The sequence below is a fragment of the Syngnathoides biaculeatus genome, chromosome 11 (genome assembly GCF_019802595.1).
Source record: "Syngnathoides biaculeatus isolate LvHL_M chromosome 11, ASM1980259v1, whole genome shotgun sequence".
In the NCBI taxonomy this organism is placed as follows: domain Eukaryota; kingdom Metazoa; phylum Chordata; class Actinopteri; order Syngnathiformes; family Syngnathidae; genus Syngnathoides; species Syngnathoides biaculeatus.
In genome coordinates, this window is record NC_084650.1 from 11,425,731 (window position 1) to 11,445,651 (window position 19,921).

At 43.1% G+C, this 19,921-nt stretch overlaps 1 protein-coding gene and 1 non-coding gene across 6 annotated transcripts in view; one reads left to right on the forward strand and one right to left on the reverse strand.

The window, feature by feature from the left end:
- Nucleotides 1-19,921, forward strand: part of slit3 (slit homolog 3 (Drosophila)) — a 307,110-nt gene that overhangs the window by 58,067 nt on the left and 229,122 nt on the right. For 3 of the 5 annotated variants that reach the window (XR_009797055.1, XM_061834519.1, XM_061834518.1), the window contains 3 exons: nucleotides 261-332; nucleotides 7,766-7,837; nucleotides 14,719-14,790. Coding sequence is in view for 4 of the 5 variants with exons in the window: in XM_061834518.1 (XP_061690502.1) it covers nucleotides 261-332; nucleotides 7,766-7,837; nucleotides 14,719-14,790 (216 nt within the window). In the remaining variant the exon portion in view is untranslated. Of the gene's footprint in view, nucleotides 1-260; nucleotides 333-4,079; nucleotides 4,168-7,765; nucleotides 7,838-13,045; nucleotides 13,292-14,718; nucleotides 14,791-19,921 lie in introns of those variants that run through there. The other 2 variants (XM_061834520.1, XM_061834521.1) reach the window with 2 other exon arrangements.
- trnas-gga (transfer RNA serine (anticodon GGA)) lies at nucleotides 11,192-11,265 on the reverse strand. Its single transcript has one exon. It is a non-coding gene; the product is annotated as a tRNA-Ser (tRNA).

The following is a 19,921-nucleotide window of genomic DNA, read 5'->3' on the forward strand; positions in this document are numbered from 1 at the left end:
GTGAAAAAAAAAAAAAAATTCAGTTTTGTTTACTGCAGATTTTTGTTCGCGCTTGAGTTTGTTTGCACGCGTGATGGTATGCATGTGTGTGGGCGCCACGGCCGCCGGGCATTCTCACGCTACAGCCCTTTTTTTTTTTTTTTGTTGGTGTTCGTCGAACCTAATCGACCTTGTCTCTGAATTTTTCATGTATTTTTGAGGTTTGTTGTTTAATTTAATGGCTATTTTTTTTCTCTCCTTTTTTCTTTGCTGCTCTGCAGAGACCTGAACAGAAACAACATCACGAGGATCACCAAAGTGGACTTCTCTGGCATCAAGAACCTCCGAATTCTGTGAGTTTGTCTCATGTGATAATTTATAGTTGGGAAAAAGATGTTTTTGTTGTAATCAAACCGAAGAGAACATTTCAAGTATGTGGGCCAAATGCAGCAAATTCCCTCAAATGACTTTCTCATGGCCCAGACAACCACTTTTTCTTTCCTGTTATTTATTTGAATGTTTATTTGCAAGGATCCTCATTAAAACGTCATAATGGGCCAAATCTCGTTTTAACAGGCCTCTCTTTGGGCCCAATGCTTCTCTCGCTATCAAGCTATCAGATCTATCCACACATCTAAAAAAAAAAAAAAAAAAAAAAAGACTGGATAGCGCATACACATCTAAGTCGATTGGTTGAAGCCAGTTGGCCGCCATCTTGGTACTCCCAAAATGTGTGGAGGACGTGGTTTACAGGTTGGATTATGGCGGGGTTTTTCCTCAAAGTTTGGCATGTGGAATTAAAACTGGTCATGTGACCTTGACATTTTTTTCAGTTCTGGTAACATGAACCATTTTTAATTCGACTTGGTAAGCCAAAAAAGGTGAAGTGCAAAGGAAAGACATAGAACACCGTGACTAGCAAGAAACCTTGCGTGTTACCTAGGGATCGATTTCCGTGACATGTTAACTTTTCCCAAAATACGCTGTGAAGCACTATCATCATAACATAGCAAAAAAACTAAGCATTTTTGGTCATAAAAACATTACATTTTAAGTCAATCGGTTGGATATATTTTTGGGCAATGGGCAAATACACGCTAAACGCTAAAAGTTAATTTGCGACGTCCTATTTCAGACAGAAAATTTCAACTTGTTTGCTCGCATTTGAAAATCTGATTCAATTTGCAGAGTTCTGTATTATGAAATTCATCAAAGATTTCACCGAAAATCTTGCTTAATCACTGATGAAGTTTGGGAAATTATTTACATCGCCTTTTCACAAAAAAAAAAAAAAAAAAAACGCCAATGGGCCATCTAGTATTTTTTTTTTTTTTTTTAGATAAGCTATCAGTTTTTGTATGTCATGAAGATCCCCACCACCCCATACCCATGTTTAGATGTGGTTTATTATTCTGCTATTCAAGTTATTCTCAAACTTGGCCATTCATACTGGCACCTTATCATGAAAGTTAGTTGTCGTGATCCAGAGTCACAGAGAGAACTTTCCGGATTTAACAAAATAGCAGCCCTACCAATGCTAAGCTAATGTTAGCACCGTAAACAAACTGACCTAAGCCACGCCTGCTACATTGGTAGCATGACTTATTTTTAATGAAGTGTACATTTTTTAGGGAGTGGGGGGGGAGGGGCTTACAATCAACAATCACCGTCAAGACAAATGTTGCTAATTCCAGGTTGTTTCTGAATTATCATCTGCTAAATCCCTTTGCTCATCTTATGCCCAATTCTTAGAGTACAAAACATGGGATTTGTTTTTCGTTTCCCTCCTGCAAAATTGGATATTTTACCATAATTTCAGCAAAGCTCTTGGAGCTCAAGTAAAGAGCGACGCTGTAGGGGTTTTGACAAATCATCAATCTTGGTCTCTGATTGGTTGTTTTTCTCTGGCGCGGTGGTTTTTTTTTTTTTTTTAAATGAAAAGGTACACGATATGACCAGAAAGGGCAGATTTTATACAACATTTCACCCATGTAGGGTAGCACGGTGGATCTACAGGTCCCGCCTGTGTGGAGTTTGCATGTTCTCCCCGTGCCTACGTGGGTTTCCTCTGGTCACTCTGGTTTCCTCCCATATTCCAAAAACATGCAACATTAATTGGTCACTCTAAAATTGCCCCGAGGTGTGATCTTTGTGCCCTGCGATTGGCTGGCAACCAGTCCAGGGTGTACCCTGCCTCCTGCCCGTTGACAGCTAGGATAGGCTCCAGCGTTCCCCGCGACCCTCGTGAGGATAAGCGGCAAAGAAAATGGATGGATGGATTTCACCCATGAACATAAATCACTTTATACTGACAGTTTTAACAAGTATATGATGAGAATTTTGTTTATTAAGTAAGTTCAAGAAAGTACCCTAGTAAATGTTTTGGGTTATTATTGACGCTAACGAATATTTCAACATTTTAAATTTGTTCTTTATACAGAGTGAGACGATACCGTGAATTTTTATTTTTAAGTGGTCTTTCCATATTCACGCCACAACGCTCGCCATCCAGCCTTTTTATTTCGAGGACATTTGTTCCGTACGAGGGCATATCGGTTATTCCACAAAAGACAAATGCTTGGACGAGCTCCTTTTACTATATGTGTGTGTTTCTGTGTGTGTGTGTGTGTGTGTGCGTGTGTGGAGTCATAATAACTATAATCACACAGGCGCACTCCTCAGGCTGGCAGATAAAAATACACCCGCTGAACAAGCTGGGCTGGGAAGTGGAAATAAGTTGATGCATGTGCGTGTTTTCATTTGTAAGCACATTTGTTGACCGCTGCGGCTTTTGGCGCTCACCTCGGCCAATGTGACAACTTCTGTGGGAATGGCGAGCCATATTTGCGCGCATCTGCGACGAGCGGACGGGCTCGATGCGGAGGAGCGATCGGGGGGGACGGGGAGAGCGCGACTTTTTCATGTGGTTGCTGAGAAAGTGCTGTGACATTTCCCCACTGTAAATCTCCGCAAATTGGCCAGGAGATGGTTTGTGGAAGTGAAGATACGCCGAGAAAAGCACTAGCTGGAAAACACACACATGCACACACTACACACTTAATGTGCGCTTTAGCATTTGTACGCACGGAGAGATAAAACAAAAACGTGGCTTTCGCCCCGAGCCTACTTTGATGTAATCACTGCCATTTATAATGCCCGTTGATGGCAGATATTTCATCCCGTTTCTTCCCCCTGACTAGAATACCAGAATCCCTGGAGTGCGCTACGCAGCGGTTTGCCCACCCTGCTAGTTGCTAAAATAATCCACAATGTCAAAGCCTCCGATTCGATGCGTCGTATCGTTCACGCGGTATCTCTCTTGAGCAAATGAACACCTGCTCGCTCCACCCCATGTAGAGTTCGTGCACGTGACGTCACCATTTTCACGGCGCCACATTGCCGGTCAAACAGGGCTGCTCGGCACTGTGGGAGACGTTGAACCGGAGGAGAATATTTACAATGCCCGAGACCTGTTGTGCTGTTGGTTGTCACAACAGATGAGACAGATCTTCAAAGAGATCATTTAAGAGAATACCAGCTGAAAATATCAATGGATTTCGGCAATTAAACATGATGGATTGTGCCCAACCAAATACACACGACTGTGTAGCGATCACTTCATTTCAGGTAGGAATTATTCTTCTCAATCTCAAATTATCAAGAAGTATTTATAACGCCAAATTGACTCATTTGAGAACAATGCGTATTTCAAAAAAAAAAAAAAAAATGTCGCAGAGAGGTTTACGGACGTTAACGTGTGGCTGCAATACGCTTCCGTGTACGGAGGAGACGACTCCCTGTCCTCTTTTGTATTCCCCAATCATAGTTGACACAAACGATTGCTGCAGATTTTAATGGACATGTTGGCAAAGGAAACGGGGGTCTCCGCTGGGATGAAGGGCAACGTTTATAAAACAGTGGTGAGGCCGGCCACGATGTACGGATTAGAGACGGTGGCACTGAAGAAACTGTCATGATCCTGGATTCCAGCCAGGGCTGGGCGTGGCCGTCTAACTGGAAGGGTCACACCTGCGCCTCATGACCTCCGATTAGACCCAGTACATATAGGACCCGGGGGACGACAGAGACTCTGCTAGATCGTTGCCTCTCATGCCTCGTTCCCGCACTACCGTACTCCTGACGTCTACCTCCCGTGTACCGACCAACGCCTGTCTCCCGACCTACCCCGTAAGCCTGCCTTTACTGATCTTGCTGCTTGTTTGGACTGACTCCCTTCTAACCGACATTGGAACGAATAAAGGCTTATTCCGCACTGCTTACCTCTCACCTGAGTCGTGCATTTGGGTCCACCCCCGAGTCTCGTCCGTGACAGAAACGACAGGAAGCAGAACTGGAGGTGGCAGAAATGAAGATGTTTTGGTTCTTGCTTGTTGTGAAAAGGTTGGATGAGATTAGAAATGAGCTGATTAGAGGGACAGCCAAAGTTGGATGTTTTGGAGACAAGGTTAGAGAGAGAGAGAGCAGACTTCGATGGTTTGGACATGTCCAGAGGCGAGAGAATTTGAGGATAGAGCTGCCAGGCAAAAGAGCGAGAGAGAGAGAGAGGAAGACCAAAGAAAAGCTTGATGGATGTGGAGGACATGAGGACAGTGGCTGTTCGAGAGCAACATTAGATGGAAAAAGATGACACGCTGTGGCGACCCCTCATCGGGGCAAGCCGAAAGGAGAAGAAGAAGTTAATGAATGGAAGTTTGTGTAAAATGACCATTTATTTCAATATTGGTATTTGTATTGAAAAAATCCGACTGGCTCCATCACTATGTGGGATTTATTCCTGATTGAGGACAGATCCAGCAAGGAAGTATTTGTATGCGTCCAGAATTTTCTACACTTCCAAACTCTTCTGTGTAAATCTCGATGATTTCCTCGCCAGAGACATGTGTAGATCCACTTGTCCAAAACAAGCAGAAACGGGTTAACGGTCCAATTTCTTATCGGCGAAAACATCGACTTCGGCATTAAAAGTGGGTCCTCCATGCCAAGTGTCACGCCAATTTTAACGTTTAACGGTTGCCGTCGTGCTATAAGACGTATTTTCATTTCGTCTCAACGGAATTAACTTTCAACAATGCGTTGTTAGACCGGCAACATGGTGAGTCACGCGATTTTTATGACATAGGTGCACGGGCTCTATTCTGTGGTTCGGCTTTTGTTACTATGACAACCACGGCGGCGCTAAGGGATTCAGAATAGGTGAGTGGTGCTGCTACTACTTAATGAAGTGATGAATTAATTGATGGGGGGGAAAAAAACCCACCCGAAGCACTCACAGACATTAAACGCGCAGATTGTATTTCACCCGTCGAGGCGGCACTTCATAGGCAAGCTGTTGAGTTCCACTGATGGCCAATTAGTGCGGCGCGCATTAAAGGGGACACGGCCAAGCGCAAATTCCTGAAGAGTGATTACAAAAATGCAAACATACCCCCAAATTTGAAGAGAGCAAATGAAATAAAGACCGTGCGTCAGCCGTGCGGCACTTGGCACCCTCACGACCAGAAGATTTGCTCCAGATTGTGGTGGAAATGACTCAACCCAAAGCATGTTCGATGTTTAGGTGAAAACGTTCGCTTCACATTGAACCTATTTAGTGAAACTGGGTGAGCGTTGCCTAAAATATTCTGGAGCCGAGTGTTTCTGGAGTGTGACTTCACTGCGTTGTGCTGCGCATTACGAGATTTGTGAGAACTGTATTTCTTCATTGTTTTTTTTTTTTTTTTTTAAAGAAGATTGCAAAAGTGTGCACACCCCAACTCGGGATTGTGTTTTGAACGACGCAAACTCATTTTAAATGGAAGTCACACACCTGTCACAGTTTCAGTTTGCGGATGATTTTCAGTTGAGGTGTTCTAGTAGGCCTCTAAAAGCTCTCTCTAATCCCCCCAAAAGTGTGGTTCAGGTTTTGAAATGATTTTCTTTTTCTCTGTGCAAAGGGGTGTGTAGCTTTTTTATATCCGCTGTACATAATGTGGATAAATGACTGCTTTTTCAACATCTATATCAGCACTATGCTTCTGGGGTTTCTTTTTCATCACGATTGACGCCACACTTGCGTTCTCTGGGGTTCCATTCTCGTTATACACAAAACAATGTCACAGTAAATATACAGGACCGTAATTCCTGGCCTACAGAGCGCACCTGGTTATAAGCCTCACCCAATATATTTGTCAAGGAAATACCATTTGGTACATACATACGCCGAAGCGGTGTAAAAGCCGCAAGTGCCCACATTGAAACACTAGATAGTTACAAAGAAAGATGGTACACACAGAGTTTAACGCTAGCGACGCCCTGCTAATGCTAGTGCCATGCTAACAGGGCCGGTTAAAATGAAAAAAAAAAAAAAAAAAAACATACCGGTAAAAATCACTGAGACACGGCAGTAACACGCTAGCGCAGCGCTAGCAGGGCCGGACCGGTAAAAGTCACTTCCTCGGCACATATATTCCACCCGTCTCACTCTTACCTTTTCCTCTCGAGTGCCCCCTTGCGGCCGTTAGAAAAAAAAATGCACAATTTAGCCGCATCACCGCATAAACCGCAGGGTTGAAAGCGTGTGAAAAAAAGTGGCGGCTTATCGGCTGCAATTTACGGTATATATTTTGTGCATAAGTTGTCTCTTTCTTAGTAGAAATTAAAGTTTAACAATAACTAAAATAAAAATAGTAGCTAGAATGGTCGGACTAGTTGCTAACTAAAGCGAGCGATGACTACGTTTATCAGTTAGCTCTTTTCTGTTGGCGGCCATGTTGCTAGTGGAAGAAGTGCGCATCAGTTAGCGGCACTAACATTTGAAAAATGGCAGGAGCAGGGCAGCCGTTCGAAGAGCGATACAAGGTCAGTAATGAGATGCTCGACGTGCGGTTTGACGCGGTCTCTGCTAGCCGTTCACCCGCCAAGTTTTTTGGAACTTCTGAGTCTTATTGTTTTCCAGCGAATCCTTCTTGAAATGTAAATTGCACAAGTGGAGGTCCCACTGTATATCTAATCCAAATGAGTCCACAGCAATTATCATCACCGAGCGGGTTTACGATACGTTTTACTTTCGTTCTGGTCGGGTAGAGCGAATCCAGCTGTGCGCTTCTTTAAACACACGATGAGTTGACGACGACAGTTTGGTAAATGATGTTGATGAGACCAAATTGGAAAGTGATTGGTGTTTGTCCTCGGGTCCTCGGAGCGCAAAATATTTGGGTTTGTCACACAATGAGTGTGTATCCTTCCTGAGGATAAATGGCGGGACTACACGCTAACGGCAATTGGCTTGAAAGATGGATCAAAGATGGGCGTCGGAGGGATGGAAGAGGATAGAAACGAGGGATGCGTCGATCTTTGTGTGTTTTGGCTCGCCGCATTGAGAGATTGAACACGCTCGACCTTTGCGTCACGTCAGATTCATTTTTCAATCACGCCGACATCTTGTTTTTGTTTTTACAAGCATTCGTTGGGAATAAAAGTGCAATCCCCTCCTTGGAAATGTCTCTATTTCAATCTGGCGCACGCGTGACTTTTCTATTTGTGTTGGCGGGGGGAGGAAATTCAACCTGTTTCTCTCCTTCTCGGGTCAGCTGAAAACATTTGTCGATGAATGAAATCTTTCCAAACTACTTTGGGGGAATCAATTAAATTAATGAGTTTGTAATGGAGATGTAAGCTGTTTCTTCATTTAATACCTCCTGTTTGCTTGCTTGTGCTATTTTTGTACTCTAAAAAATGAGAAGTGAACCTTTTTTTCTCCACTGTTCGATTTTGTGTTTTACTGCAGTCACCTGGAGGACAACCAAATCAGTGTCGTCGAGAGAGGAGCCTTCCAAGACCTTCGACTGCTTGAGAGACTGTAAGGAGCCCAGTATCACTCATGTACTCTATACAGTCGACACCCGCTATTAGTATTTTGATGCTCCGATGGTGCTAACGCTGGTACGACCCGTGCTGGTGGAGGCAATTTCGCTGATTCATAGGCTGATGCATAGAATGGTCAGCACTCCGGTGTTTACTACCACTTATTAGAATGGACATTTGCACCTTCCTCATAACCTCTCGGTGGCGGTGGCATTTCGGAATGAAAGTGTGCCGCTTGTTTATAACCACTAGATGGGAACAAACATTTCTAAAATTGTTTTCATTTTCTCCTGTACCTATCTAGAATGTGCACTCTAGAATTTTGATATATATATATATATATATATTTTTTTTTTTTTTAGGGGGAAAAAAGTTCATTAAACACGAGAAATTATGCTAGGTTTGATGAGCTCTAGCGACGGCTATTCCACTGGCTTGCTGTTTAGTGCTATTTTTTTTTTTTTTTAAAAACACATACTTTACAGTATTTCCCACCAAAATCTTCTTTTTTTTTTCCGTTTGGCAAGATTTCCTTTTAACCCATTCATGGGCAGGGTGGCAATTTTTTGCCTTATTGAGATAAAAGTCTCCCAACAGGCCACTATCAAGGAAATAACACTTCTTTTTCATGTATGGTTAAGTTGTATGATAACTTTACTCATTTATAATCTCGTCCCAAAAATCTAACTGCTAACTTTGACCGATGAGTTATCCTCTCCTGATACCAAAATACGGCTTCAGATTAAAACACTTAAATATTTTGATATACTGAAGGATATAATGCGTGCCCATGAATGGATGTACCCGTCATGGAGAGAAAGTTAAAAAAGCATTTTTCCACATTTGAAAATTATTTTGACCTTTTATTTTGTTGGTACTTCTTCCCGCGTGTGCACGCGCAGTGGTTTAAGCGGGATCAATCCTCCCCCGACCGGCGCGGACAGACACACCTCCGCGTTTATGAGTCGACGGAACCCCCGTCGCAAGGCGATGACTTTCATGATTGTCGTGTGTCCTTGTGATGGATATTACGACTATTTTGCAAACAGGCAAAAGGAATTCATTGTGTGCAGTTCCAGCATGAAATGTCTTGAAATGTTAAGTTGTAATTGAACAATTTGTGCCTCATATACACTTGAACTACACAGCTAATGTATCCAATTAAAAAAAAAAAAAAACAAGCATCTAATAATAGTTATAAAGCAATAACAGAAGTGACTTTGATCTGCCCGAACTTTCCATTTCTCTCCCTCGGTGACCTTATTTTTTAAGAAAACTACTCACTGCCTTGGAAAAACAACTAATTGCGGCCGTCTCCTTTTTCAGCAATGTTACCAAAACACATGTAATGGCCTAATTGGTTAGCTTAGCTCATTGACCCTCTTTTAACATTTGCCTCTGAGTCATAGCCAGTTAAAAATAACCTCGTCGCTGCAGAGTTGCTTACTTGATGGTGAAGTCACGCAGTTTCCCGCAGATGTTCTTATCGGAATTGTACACACCTAAAAGCGCCATCTCGCACCGTGAACCGATGAGGAAATGGCCAAGACAAGAACTATAAAATTTGATTGACACCTCCAGGGAGGAGAGAAAAAAAAAAACAGAAGCGTGGTTAACTGCGTGATACTTGAGTGGTAGCAACATCTGTACTTTAATGGAGATGGCGCGTCGTGATAGTGTTGATGTTGGGGAGCGGACTCGCTTTAAAAGGTTCCCTTAATGTGCTGGGTCACGACGGGGTCGGAGTTCATGGAAAAAAAAAAAAAAAAGAGGCCGGGTGGGCAAAGCGCTTGACTCAAAACATATTTTTTTTTCTTACTTGGAAAAACACTTTTGGTTGTCAACATATTTCTAGAGGTGAATAGCTCAAGCTTTTGTTAGCGCCACCAAGGGGGGTAAAATCTGATATTACAGCTGCAAAGTGCACTTGCAAAATTTAGGTGACAGTACATGAATCATAAATAGCATTTATACAGTAGTAAAAAAAAGCAGTATTAAACGCAGCAAAAAGCACATTAATATTATGTAAAAAGAATACCGTATGGTGGTGGCAGCGTAGGATCGATTCCCGCTCAGTGATGGTGTCGATATCTGCCCTGTGACTGACTGGCGACCAGTTCAGGGCGTAGTCTCCCTTTCGCCTGAAGCTAGCTGGGATAGGCTCCAGCTTTCCTGCGACCCTAGTGAGGATAAGCGGCTTGGAGAGGATTGGATGACACGATGCACACGACAATGTATACATTTAGACAGCAGCACCAACATTCATGTGACAAAAATGTTTTTTTTATTGACAACCAGATATGAATAAGATATGAATTCATTCCCTCACTCTTTGTCTGTGTGTGTAAGTATGTACAAATCCATATTTATAGGATAATCAATTCTAAAAAGGTTTGAACGTAGAGAAATAGAGAAAAAGTATGCGTGTCAATGGATAAGCAGTTGGGAATGAAATCAGCAAAACAAATAAACATTTGAGTGACAACACCAAGAATAAATCATCTCTGAGAAATATTTTTAAGTTAAATTTTTTTTGTCAGATGTGTCATACATACAGGACATACAACATACCTGAAATAGCATTCCTCTCGGACCTAATTGACGAAACAGTTAAAAATAAATGAATAAAATATCAAGTGGTCTGTCAAAAATATGTACACTGTGCATACTTGCCTGATACTGAAATCTCATGGAAACCGTAATCAAAATATGTTGCCGACAGCTGTTCTGATGCGACGCCCGACGGGGGTGAAAGGTGACCATCGTGGCGCGAACGGGTGATTTATGGTAGCCACGGGTGTGTGTGGATATGTGGGGCTTGAGGTGGGTGTCGGGTGGGGTGGGGAGGGCATCTTGTCTCCGCCGCGGGTTAGCGCATCAGTCTTTGTCCGCACGTGAAAGTAACATAAATCACGCACATCAGAGTCAGCGGCGGCTTAAAAAAAAAAAAAAAAAAAAAAATAGTCACAGTGCGCCAAACAGAGTCGTAACAGTGCGAGTATTTCCAGATTGTGAGCAAAAGACTGGAGCGCGGGGTGGGGGGGTTCAATCATATCATTTCAAAAGTGCAAAGCTTCGTCTACGGCATGCCTATATAAACATAATAAAGCAGTAAGGGCTGAAATAATGAATCGAATCACGCGGATGATTACAAAAATAATAATTCGCCGTATCACAATCGTCAACACAACGTTCCAATGTTAGCTCATCTCATATAGTAAGTTTCTTTCGGCTTGTCCCTTTCGGGGTCGCCACAGCGTGTCATCTCAGATGAACGCACGTATATGTTTGGCACAATTTTTTTTTTACGCCGGATGCCCTTCCTGACGCAACCCTTCTCAGGGAGTGGAGGCCCCAGTGGGATACGAACCCACAACCCCTGGTTTTCCAAACCAGTGCTCTTAACTACTGAGCTACAGGGCCTCCATATAAAATAATAATTCGCCGTATCACAATCGTCAACACAACGTTCCAATGTTAGCTCATCTCATATATTGACAATAAAAGGTGTTTTTGTTTTTCTTCTGAATAAAATGCAAAATATGACGCGAGTGTATCACCTTTTTTATCCTTAAAAACAAGGAGTTGCGATTATAACGGAGGTTTTCCTGAACCCCAAAGGTTGGACTGCGACGCTCAACGCGGAGGTGACAGTCAGGCCCTAATCAGGATCTCCCAGGTTCAAAGGTCGCCGTCTGTGTCTTTTCGAGCACGTTTTCTACTTTGTGACCTCGCGGCCTTTGACATCCTCCCTCGTTCGCCGAGATAACGCCCCGCGCCCCGTCTCCTACTCCAGAAAGATGAGACGCCGCTGTTTGTAAACAACGGTGGCCTTTTGATGTCCACACGGTTCGGCGCCTTTGAACGCAACACGATGCATTTGAGCGTCCTAGCGTGCGGGACTTCTCACTTGCGTGCCGTGAGATTTACAGAAATGGAAAGTATGAGCCAAGTTATGTATCGCTGTCCTTCAAATATAGATATTACATTTTCAGCCAATCCAATTCAGTCGGCCACGTGACAGGAATGGACCAAGTGGCATTATGTACTTTCAATTTCAGTGAGCTGTGTGCTTTTTTTTTTTCAAAATGTGTATTTATTTATGTATTTATCTATTTATTTATGTAATTATTTATGTATCTATTTATTTGTTGTTTTTTTTTTTATTATTTAGTATTTCATGCAACTACCTTGCTGTATAATTGACACATTGCTCAAGAGTTTTAAGACCCATCAGTGATCGCTGCCTGTAAAGACTGAGCGGCGATAGATGGATCGATTATTTAATTTGATCTTTTAATGCGTGTCACTGATGGTGTAGCGGGGCAGCGTGGGGTCGATTCCTGCCCTGCGACTGGACTGGCGACAAGTTCAGGCTCTCGTCCGCCTTTCGCCCGAAGCTTGCTGGGGTAGGCTCCGGCTTTCCTGCGACCCTTGTGAGGATAAGCGACTTGGATAATGACATGACGTGACATCTTTTATTGTAATCTTTTCACAGACGCAATATTAACTCATACAATTGTGTTGCTAATATAGAAACAACACAAAAGGTAAGAACAAATGGAGGAACATTAGTGTGAGGAATTCAAAGAAGTTTCAGTCGAATCAAAATCATAATAAATATTCATAATAATAATAAAAGAACTTCCCAGAGAAGAGTAAAATGTTGTACTTTTGTTCATAGTAAATACTAGTTTTATTAATGTGCCAGTAATATTTCTGCAAAGGGAAAATGAGATTATTGGCAGTTTTTTAATACACCAAATGTGTAATTTGAAACTGTTAGTATGCATTGCACCTACCCCCGCCTCGTGCCCGTTAACAGCTGGGATTGCCTCCAGCACTCCCCGCGGCCCTCGTTGAGGATAAGCGGCAAAGAAAATGAATGGATGGAGTTATTGCTGTCACTATCAAATCCTCGTATCGATTCTCTGAATTATGATCCGGTTATTGATGGAAAAATGATAACCCTTCCACTTTCAAAAATAAAATGACTACTAGAACACGTGTTTATTTTCATTGATGAAATATGGCCTTCAGTGCTTAAACGGCATATTGTATGTCAGTCCTGAGTGCACGTGTGAGGGGCGTGGCCAAGACACAGCCCTGGGCGGAGCTTCCTCCGGCAGCTGCACCGTATTGAGACTAAATCGGCCGGGCGTATAAACAGCCTCGAGTTTGTCCTTCGCGCTTGCCACTTTGTTGTGTTTCAAACGACAGTAGTTTGCACGAGTATGGAGCTCGTGCACGTGACGTCACCGTTTTCACGGCGCCATGTTGCCGGTCAAACGGAGCTGCTCGACATTGTGGGAGACGTTGAACCGGAGGAGAATATTCACAATAACAGCTGAAAAGCCCAGAAAATATCGATGGATTTCGGCAATTAAAGGTGATGGACGGTGCCCAGCCAAAATACGCACACGCCTGTGTAGCGATCGCTTCATTTCAGGTAGGAATTATTCTTAATATCAAAAAAATTATGAAGTATTTATAATGACAAATTTACTCGTTTGCGAACAATGCATATTGAAAAAAATGAAAAACTGTCGCAGACCTTTACAGAGGTTAAGTGTGGCCCCAATTGCTTCCGTGTGCGTTCCACGGAGACGACTCTGTCGTCTTTTTTTTTTTTTGTTTTGTTTTCAATCATCATCATAATGAATGTGAGTTTGTGTAACACCAGGGATCATTTATTTAAACATTAATATTTGTATTGAATACTAGTTGAAAAGATTAATGGATTCCGGAAAAGGTTAACATGTCGCCGAACACACTTCTGCGTTCACAAAACCGTCACTATGTGGGATTTTTTTTTTCCTGATGAGAACAGCTCCAGCAACAAAGTATTCGTATGCGTCCAGACTTTTATACACCTTCAAAGTTTTCCGTGTAAATCTCGATGACTTACTCTCCAGTTCCGTGTGTAGATGCAGTTGTCCAACACAAGCGGTAAGCGAATTAACAGTCCAGTTTCTTATCGGCGGAACCATCGACTTCGGCATTAAATGCGGGTCCTCTATGCCGAGTTTATCGCATTTTTCTGCGTACCGTCGTTTATTTTGACCTTCTAAATGTCTGACGGTATCGGACAAGACTCTGGGCATCGTGCTACAAGGCATATTTCCGTGTCGTCTCCAACCGATTTATCATTGAGCAATGCTTAGCTTGACCGGCAATATGGCGAGTTAAACAAAAACCACGTGATTTTATGACGTAGGTGCACGAGCTTTTTACGACCCTCTTGTTATGTATTAGCCTCATTGTCACGGCCCGTATTCCCGTCCCACCACATTTAAGTGAAATTTTGTTTTGTGGATAAAAGTAATTCGATTTTTCGTTTTTGGACCTTGCCTGTTGCCTCGTGTTTTTGTCCCTCTGCTTTTTTTTTTTTTGGATTGCTTATCTGTATATGACCTCTGCCTGGGATAAAACTACCCTCAACATCATGTCCCTGCCTCGGGGTCCTGCATTTGGGTCCAGCCCCATGCCGCAGGCCCCCGGGTGTACAGAATTTGAGATGGCAAAAATTTTCAAGCGTGCTAGCGATGAGCATTTTAGGTGGGGGGGAAAGAAAAATGCTAACTGCTATTCAGTTCACTCATGCATCATCACACGTCTTGAAAATCAAGTCGACTTAGTTGTTAAATTAAAAAAAAAAAAAAAAAAAGCGATATGAATGTCCGTTACTGTAAATGATGTGGCACACACGCGATTGACTTCCTCTGAGCAAGTTTTGCCGACTGCCCTTCAAACCAGCTTTCCGCATGATTTATGATTTATTTATTTATTTATTTATTTATTCCCCCCCCCCCGAATTCATTTCTACGTGACCTTGTTTATCTATTATTAATTTGTCCATTTTCGTTCTCTGCACAGGCGCCTAAACAGGAACAGACTCATGCTGCTGCCGGAACTTCTCTTCCAGTCCAATCCCAAACTGGGCCGACTGTGAGTACACCTGTTTTAAACCCGGCCCTCTTCTCTTGCCCTCCCCCATCCCCCGGTTGATGGTTAGAATGTTGGATCGTGTCACGGAATGTGCTTCTTGTTTGCTTGGAGAATACGGAGCGTCGGGAGTGGATGCTCGGGTCGGACTGCGACATGTCCTCCCTGCACTTCCTCCCTTCTGCTCTCGATCCATCTTTCCTTCCACTCAGGAATTCGGTTTTATTCCCCCATCTTGGGAACGATGCTGACATTTTTCTTTTTGTGTGCTCCTTTTGATTGTGCGTCTTCAATCATTTTAGATTACAGGCGTGTGCGTGCGTAGTGATATATACTGTCTACATATGCGCATGTAGGGAGTGGTCGGGAAAGGAAATACCACCGCTGGGATGTTGAACTTCTCACCTCGGTTATTCGCTTTGAAACATTGTCGGAAGACAAGATACTTTTTATTATACATGACAATTTCAGCTTGACAGTTAGTCATTACGTCATTAAAATAAATCTGGAGAAACCTCTGCAGCTGGGATACGTTTGTGTATTTCCATTGTAAAAGCCAATTTAGATATAAACCTCCGAGCAATGCTATGGAGAATGTAACCGTGAATGTCACAAGGGTTGTTGGGGACAGGGGGAAGTCATTTTAATGTCATCCAAAAAAAAAAAAAATATATATATATATATATGTTCCCCCCCCCATGTACCATATTTTACGCACTAATCTACAAGCCTTTAATTTTGTGGAAGGCCGATGGTGCGCCTTATCTATGGATCAATATTGAGCCTTTCGTGCCTCTCCATCTAATGGATGCATAACGTAACCTCAGCCTCTACTGTAGTGTCCATTCTATGCGCCTTATATATGAAAAAAAGTTTTAATATAGGCCATGCATTTAAGGCGCACCTTATAGTGTGGAAAATATAGTGTCATTTGTTTTATTTAAAAAAAAAAAAAATGTCGAACATAACATTTACAAGATGTGTAAAAAAATGTACTTGATAGTTGTTCAATGTTTTGAAACTATATTTTTAAATGAATTCGATTTTAAAGCGTTCTTCAGAAAACAAATTTAGACCGACTCGACAGCACCTCCACAGGTCACAGGCAGTAGCGCACCCGCTCCATTTAGCCTCATGTACGATTTCCGAACGCTCAATTAATCAACGGTTTCGTCATTTTCTCAACTATTCTTTTTTTAATTTAAACTAATAGCTTGAAACTTACTCAATTTCACCGGGAAGACTTCTTCTGATTTTAAACTACAGCTTTTCACTCCATTTCTGCAGACTTGAAGGTGGCTTTTTAGTTTGAGTTCGACCCAAACAAAGCATCGTAAGGCTCTTGATTCCGAAAATGCTAACTCTCCCCGCTGTATTTATAGCGCCGAGCCGTGCACAGAGCTGTAAATTCAAATTCATGGAAGTAGTGCTTTCATTCAAAGATTTATACGCATCTCCACGCTCCATCCAAGTAATCCCCAGTGTGTGCAGGAAGGCCCCAGAAAGACGAAAACCGTGAGCGCGCCGATGTCGGGCGTCGTAGATTTGCGGTGAGGTGTTGATGTATTGCCCGGGGCGCAAACCTGAACGCTACAGTGGCGGGAAACTGTCATTTACGTCAATTGCGGCTTCCACATAAACACACGTTCGCTCACTCTCACGTGCGCTCGCCATGTTGACTTTTCGGGCCTTCTTGTTCTTCATGAGTGACAGTCTGACTTTTTTTTTTTTTTTTTTCCTCTTCCCGCGCCGCCTGCTTTAGCGTAAACCCTAAAAGACTTAATTGAAGTGGAAAGGCCTCCATTTGTCGCTGGTCAAACATGGACGAGAGAGAGAGAGAGAGAGATTCCAAACTTAACATTAAAAATTTCACGTTCTTTATATCCTGACGTTGCCATCAGCACAAAGTAAATTACAGTGTCTGGAGTGCTTCTACTTCACTTTATTTTCTTTCTCTGCGATTTTCCCCATCTTTCACTGCCGTTCGACCAAGTCTTTTGAGCCAGAATTCAGCAACTACTGCATAACTGTTGCATTGGAACGCTCTTTTATGATCTCTTGTTTGGGTATTATGGAGAACCAGGACAGTACCAAGGTCCCTCTTGGAATCCAAAATGGTTAACGTGAACCCCCACCTACTTGGCTTTTTGTCTATGGCACCAATCTTAAAAGAGACGAAAGTCGTAATTGGTGTCAAGGAAGTGCAGCGGTGCCTTACGAAGTTGATCCCCTAACTCAAAACTTTGCCTGATTGAAAATAACGCAATTGGTTTTAATGAGAAAAATACCACTCTGTATTGTACGCTATGAAAACATAGATGAAAGACAAAATTTGCTGCCATGTAAAGCTTTAAATATTGTGCATCGTGATAATTCAAGTGGCATTGTGCTGCTCATTCTGGTCAATACAATGGCAAACATTCACAAGACGAGTTACTCTAATTTACTTCATTCCAAAATGTGTTATTCTGTTGTCTGAACACAAATAGACAAATGACATCAGAAATGTAAATATACAAACTTTCTTTAACCCTTGGAAAGTCTTGTATGTGTCAAGCAGGCCGGGAGAAGCTCATTTATGCTTTTATCTCAAGTAGACTTGACTATCGTAATGGTCTTCTGACCAAAGGAGCATTGAACAGCTGTAGCTCATTCAGAATGCTAACCAGAGCGTATAACTACCGATTGCAAAGACTTTACACTGGCTTCCAGTCACTTTTAGAATAGATTTTAGACCAGTTTTGCTCTTGGTTTGTAAATCACTAACTTGTTTAGGTCCTGAATCCATGAAAGAAATGCTTGCAGAATGTAAACCCAGTCCAGCTCTGAGGTCAAATCGTGGAGCGCAGAGTCCAAAGCAAACATGGTGAAGCAGGATTTAGCTATTATGCTGACCCCCGCCCCCACCACTAAAAAAAAAAAAAAATGGAATAAATTGCCAACAGAGGTGACAGATGAAAACTTTTTTTTTTCGTACCTTTTAGAGTACTTCCACTTTTCAATGATACTTCCTGCACTAAAATCTGTTTGAAATGTACTCTTTCCAAATGTTTTTACGTATTTGAATGCTTTTAATCATTTCAAGCCGATCGAGTTACCTTGTGTATGAAATCCGCCGCACAAATAAATTTGCTTTGCTTTCTGGTTTGGATGTGAAACGGCGGCAGCGTGATGGGATTTACCTCTCAATCCTCCTGTTGAAGCCCTGCGGTTTGAGGTTTGGAGACGGCGGGGAAAGACCAATGCGGAGAAAATTCTGCCTTTTGCTCTCCAGCTATCAGGCCAGATTAATACCAGAGTCCGGTCTTGGAGATAAACCAAGCGTTGGGGGATTGATGGAAAGAAGCGAAAAAGAAAAAAAAAAAAAAAAAAAAGTTAGTCGTGTCCGTTTATAGGATCGCGCGGCGATGATTGATGGTGAGATTCGGGGGAGGTCATCTTTGAATTGAGCTGGGGGGGGGGGGCAGCGGGTGATGGCGCGTTGATGGATGGCAAGGGGATCGAATGGCCCACGAGGTTCTCAGCGGGGGGGTCGACCTAAGATGGAAATTGTGATAAAGATGAATGGCGGACTGGAGTGTGTGGTTTCGACTGCGCGATTTCACCCAACAGTTGAGTGGTGGCTTCCTATTGTGACTCGCGTTCACTCGAGTCGAGTCGTACACATTCCTGGATGTTACTGACGTTCCTGCTCCAACGGGAGCAAAATGGCCGCTATGATTGAGAGTCCATGCCCCCCCCCCAAAAAAAAAAAAAAAAAAAACCCTCATCGTGAACATTGAGCTCGCGTCAGGTGGATGGTTTTCTTGAGAAAGCATCGAGGTGCTCTTATACGGATAGTTGTGATTGCGACTGCTATTCTTCATCGGGTGTGATGAGGTTGTGTACAATACTTTCTACTTTCACTTATTGCAACGCGGTAGTTTTGTGCTGAACTCTCCTGAATAATTTACTTTTGAACGGTGTTAACTGGGCGCTGCGGTTTATGAATTCTAACCCAGAAATTTGCCGATCCCAGTCCCAAAGCTCAGCGCGATTGCTCTTGAGCGAAGCGCTGACCGCACTTCAGATGAGCCTCTCGACGTGAACCTGGGGAAACTCGGTGCAAACACGAGAGTCGAGGAACGAGAGTGTGAGGGGGGGGAGCATGTCGAGGTCACTGGAGATGTCTTTTCCTCCGAAAACCAAGTTCATGGCGAAAGACGAGGAGGCCGCCTTTAATCTGGCCTGGATGTCCGCGGCTGCAGTTTACCTGCTGGAATGTTTGGGGAAGTGTTACAGGAAGCGGCTGTAAAGTGCTCATCCCGTGACCGGCCGTGACAGATGGCGACCGGTGAGACGGAATACACCTCCTTAATTTCACATTTGCGTATTTTAAGACGACAGGAAGCAGTTTGCCTTGCCGTTGCGCAATTTTTCTCGTGGTATTTTGCGTTTATGTTGCACGCCGAGCTCTCCACTCGCAGGAAACAAATCGGTGGCGAACGCTCACACGCATGCTATCATGTAACCAAGACGACTTGACAGACGAGCGGGAAGTGGCCACTGAGCTTGGTGTCACAATGTGCTGCGACAGAGATCCAAGGAGATTGGAGGAGTCACAGAAAGGCAAGGAAGGGAGCCTCCTTCCAAACGTTTTTATGGATTTTTATGCGCTGTTTATAATGGGCAACACCGAGAGGACACTGCTAAGTCCGAGGCTCAGACACGGAGCAGGATCACAGGGCCCAAACGTCGTTGCAATTATAATCAATTTTATAATGAACATTTTGAACGGAGATTGCTGTCCGCCCTGCCATTATGGGCTATCTGCCCCTATAAGAAGTTTGACATCACGACAAGCATTTTTCATTCTTCATTGGAACCTGAAACAGTGGATAGTTACATTTTGATCATTTTCATCATGTTGTGTTGACAAGGGGCAGCACGCTGGAGCATTGGCCTCACACTTCTGAAGTCCCGGGTTCAATCCCGGCCCTGCCTGTGTGGAGGTTGCACGTTCTCCCCGTGCCTGCGTGGCTTTCCTCCGGTTTCCTCCCACATCTCCAAAAACATGCAACATTAACTAACTGGACACTCAAAATTGCCCCAAGGTGTGAATTGTTGTGTGACTGTCTGTCTCGATGTGCCCTCC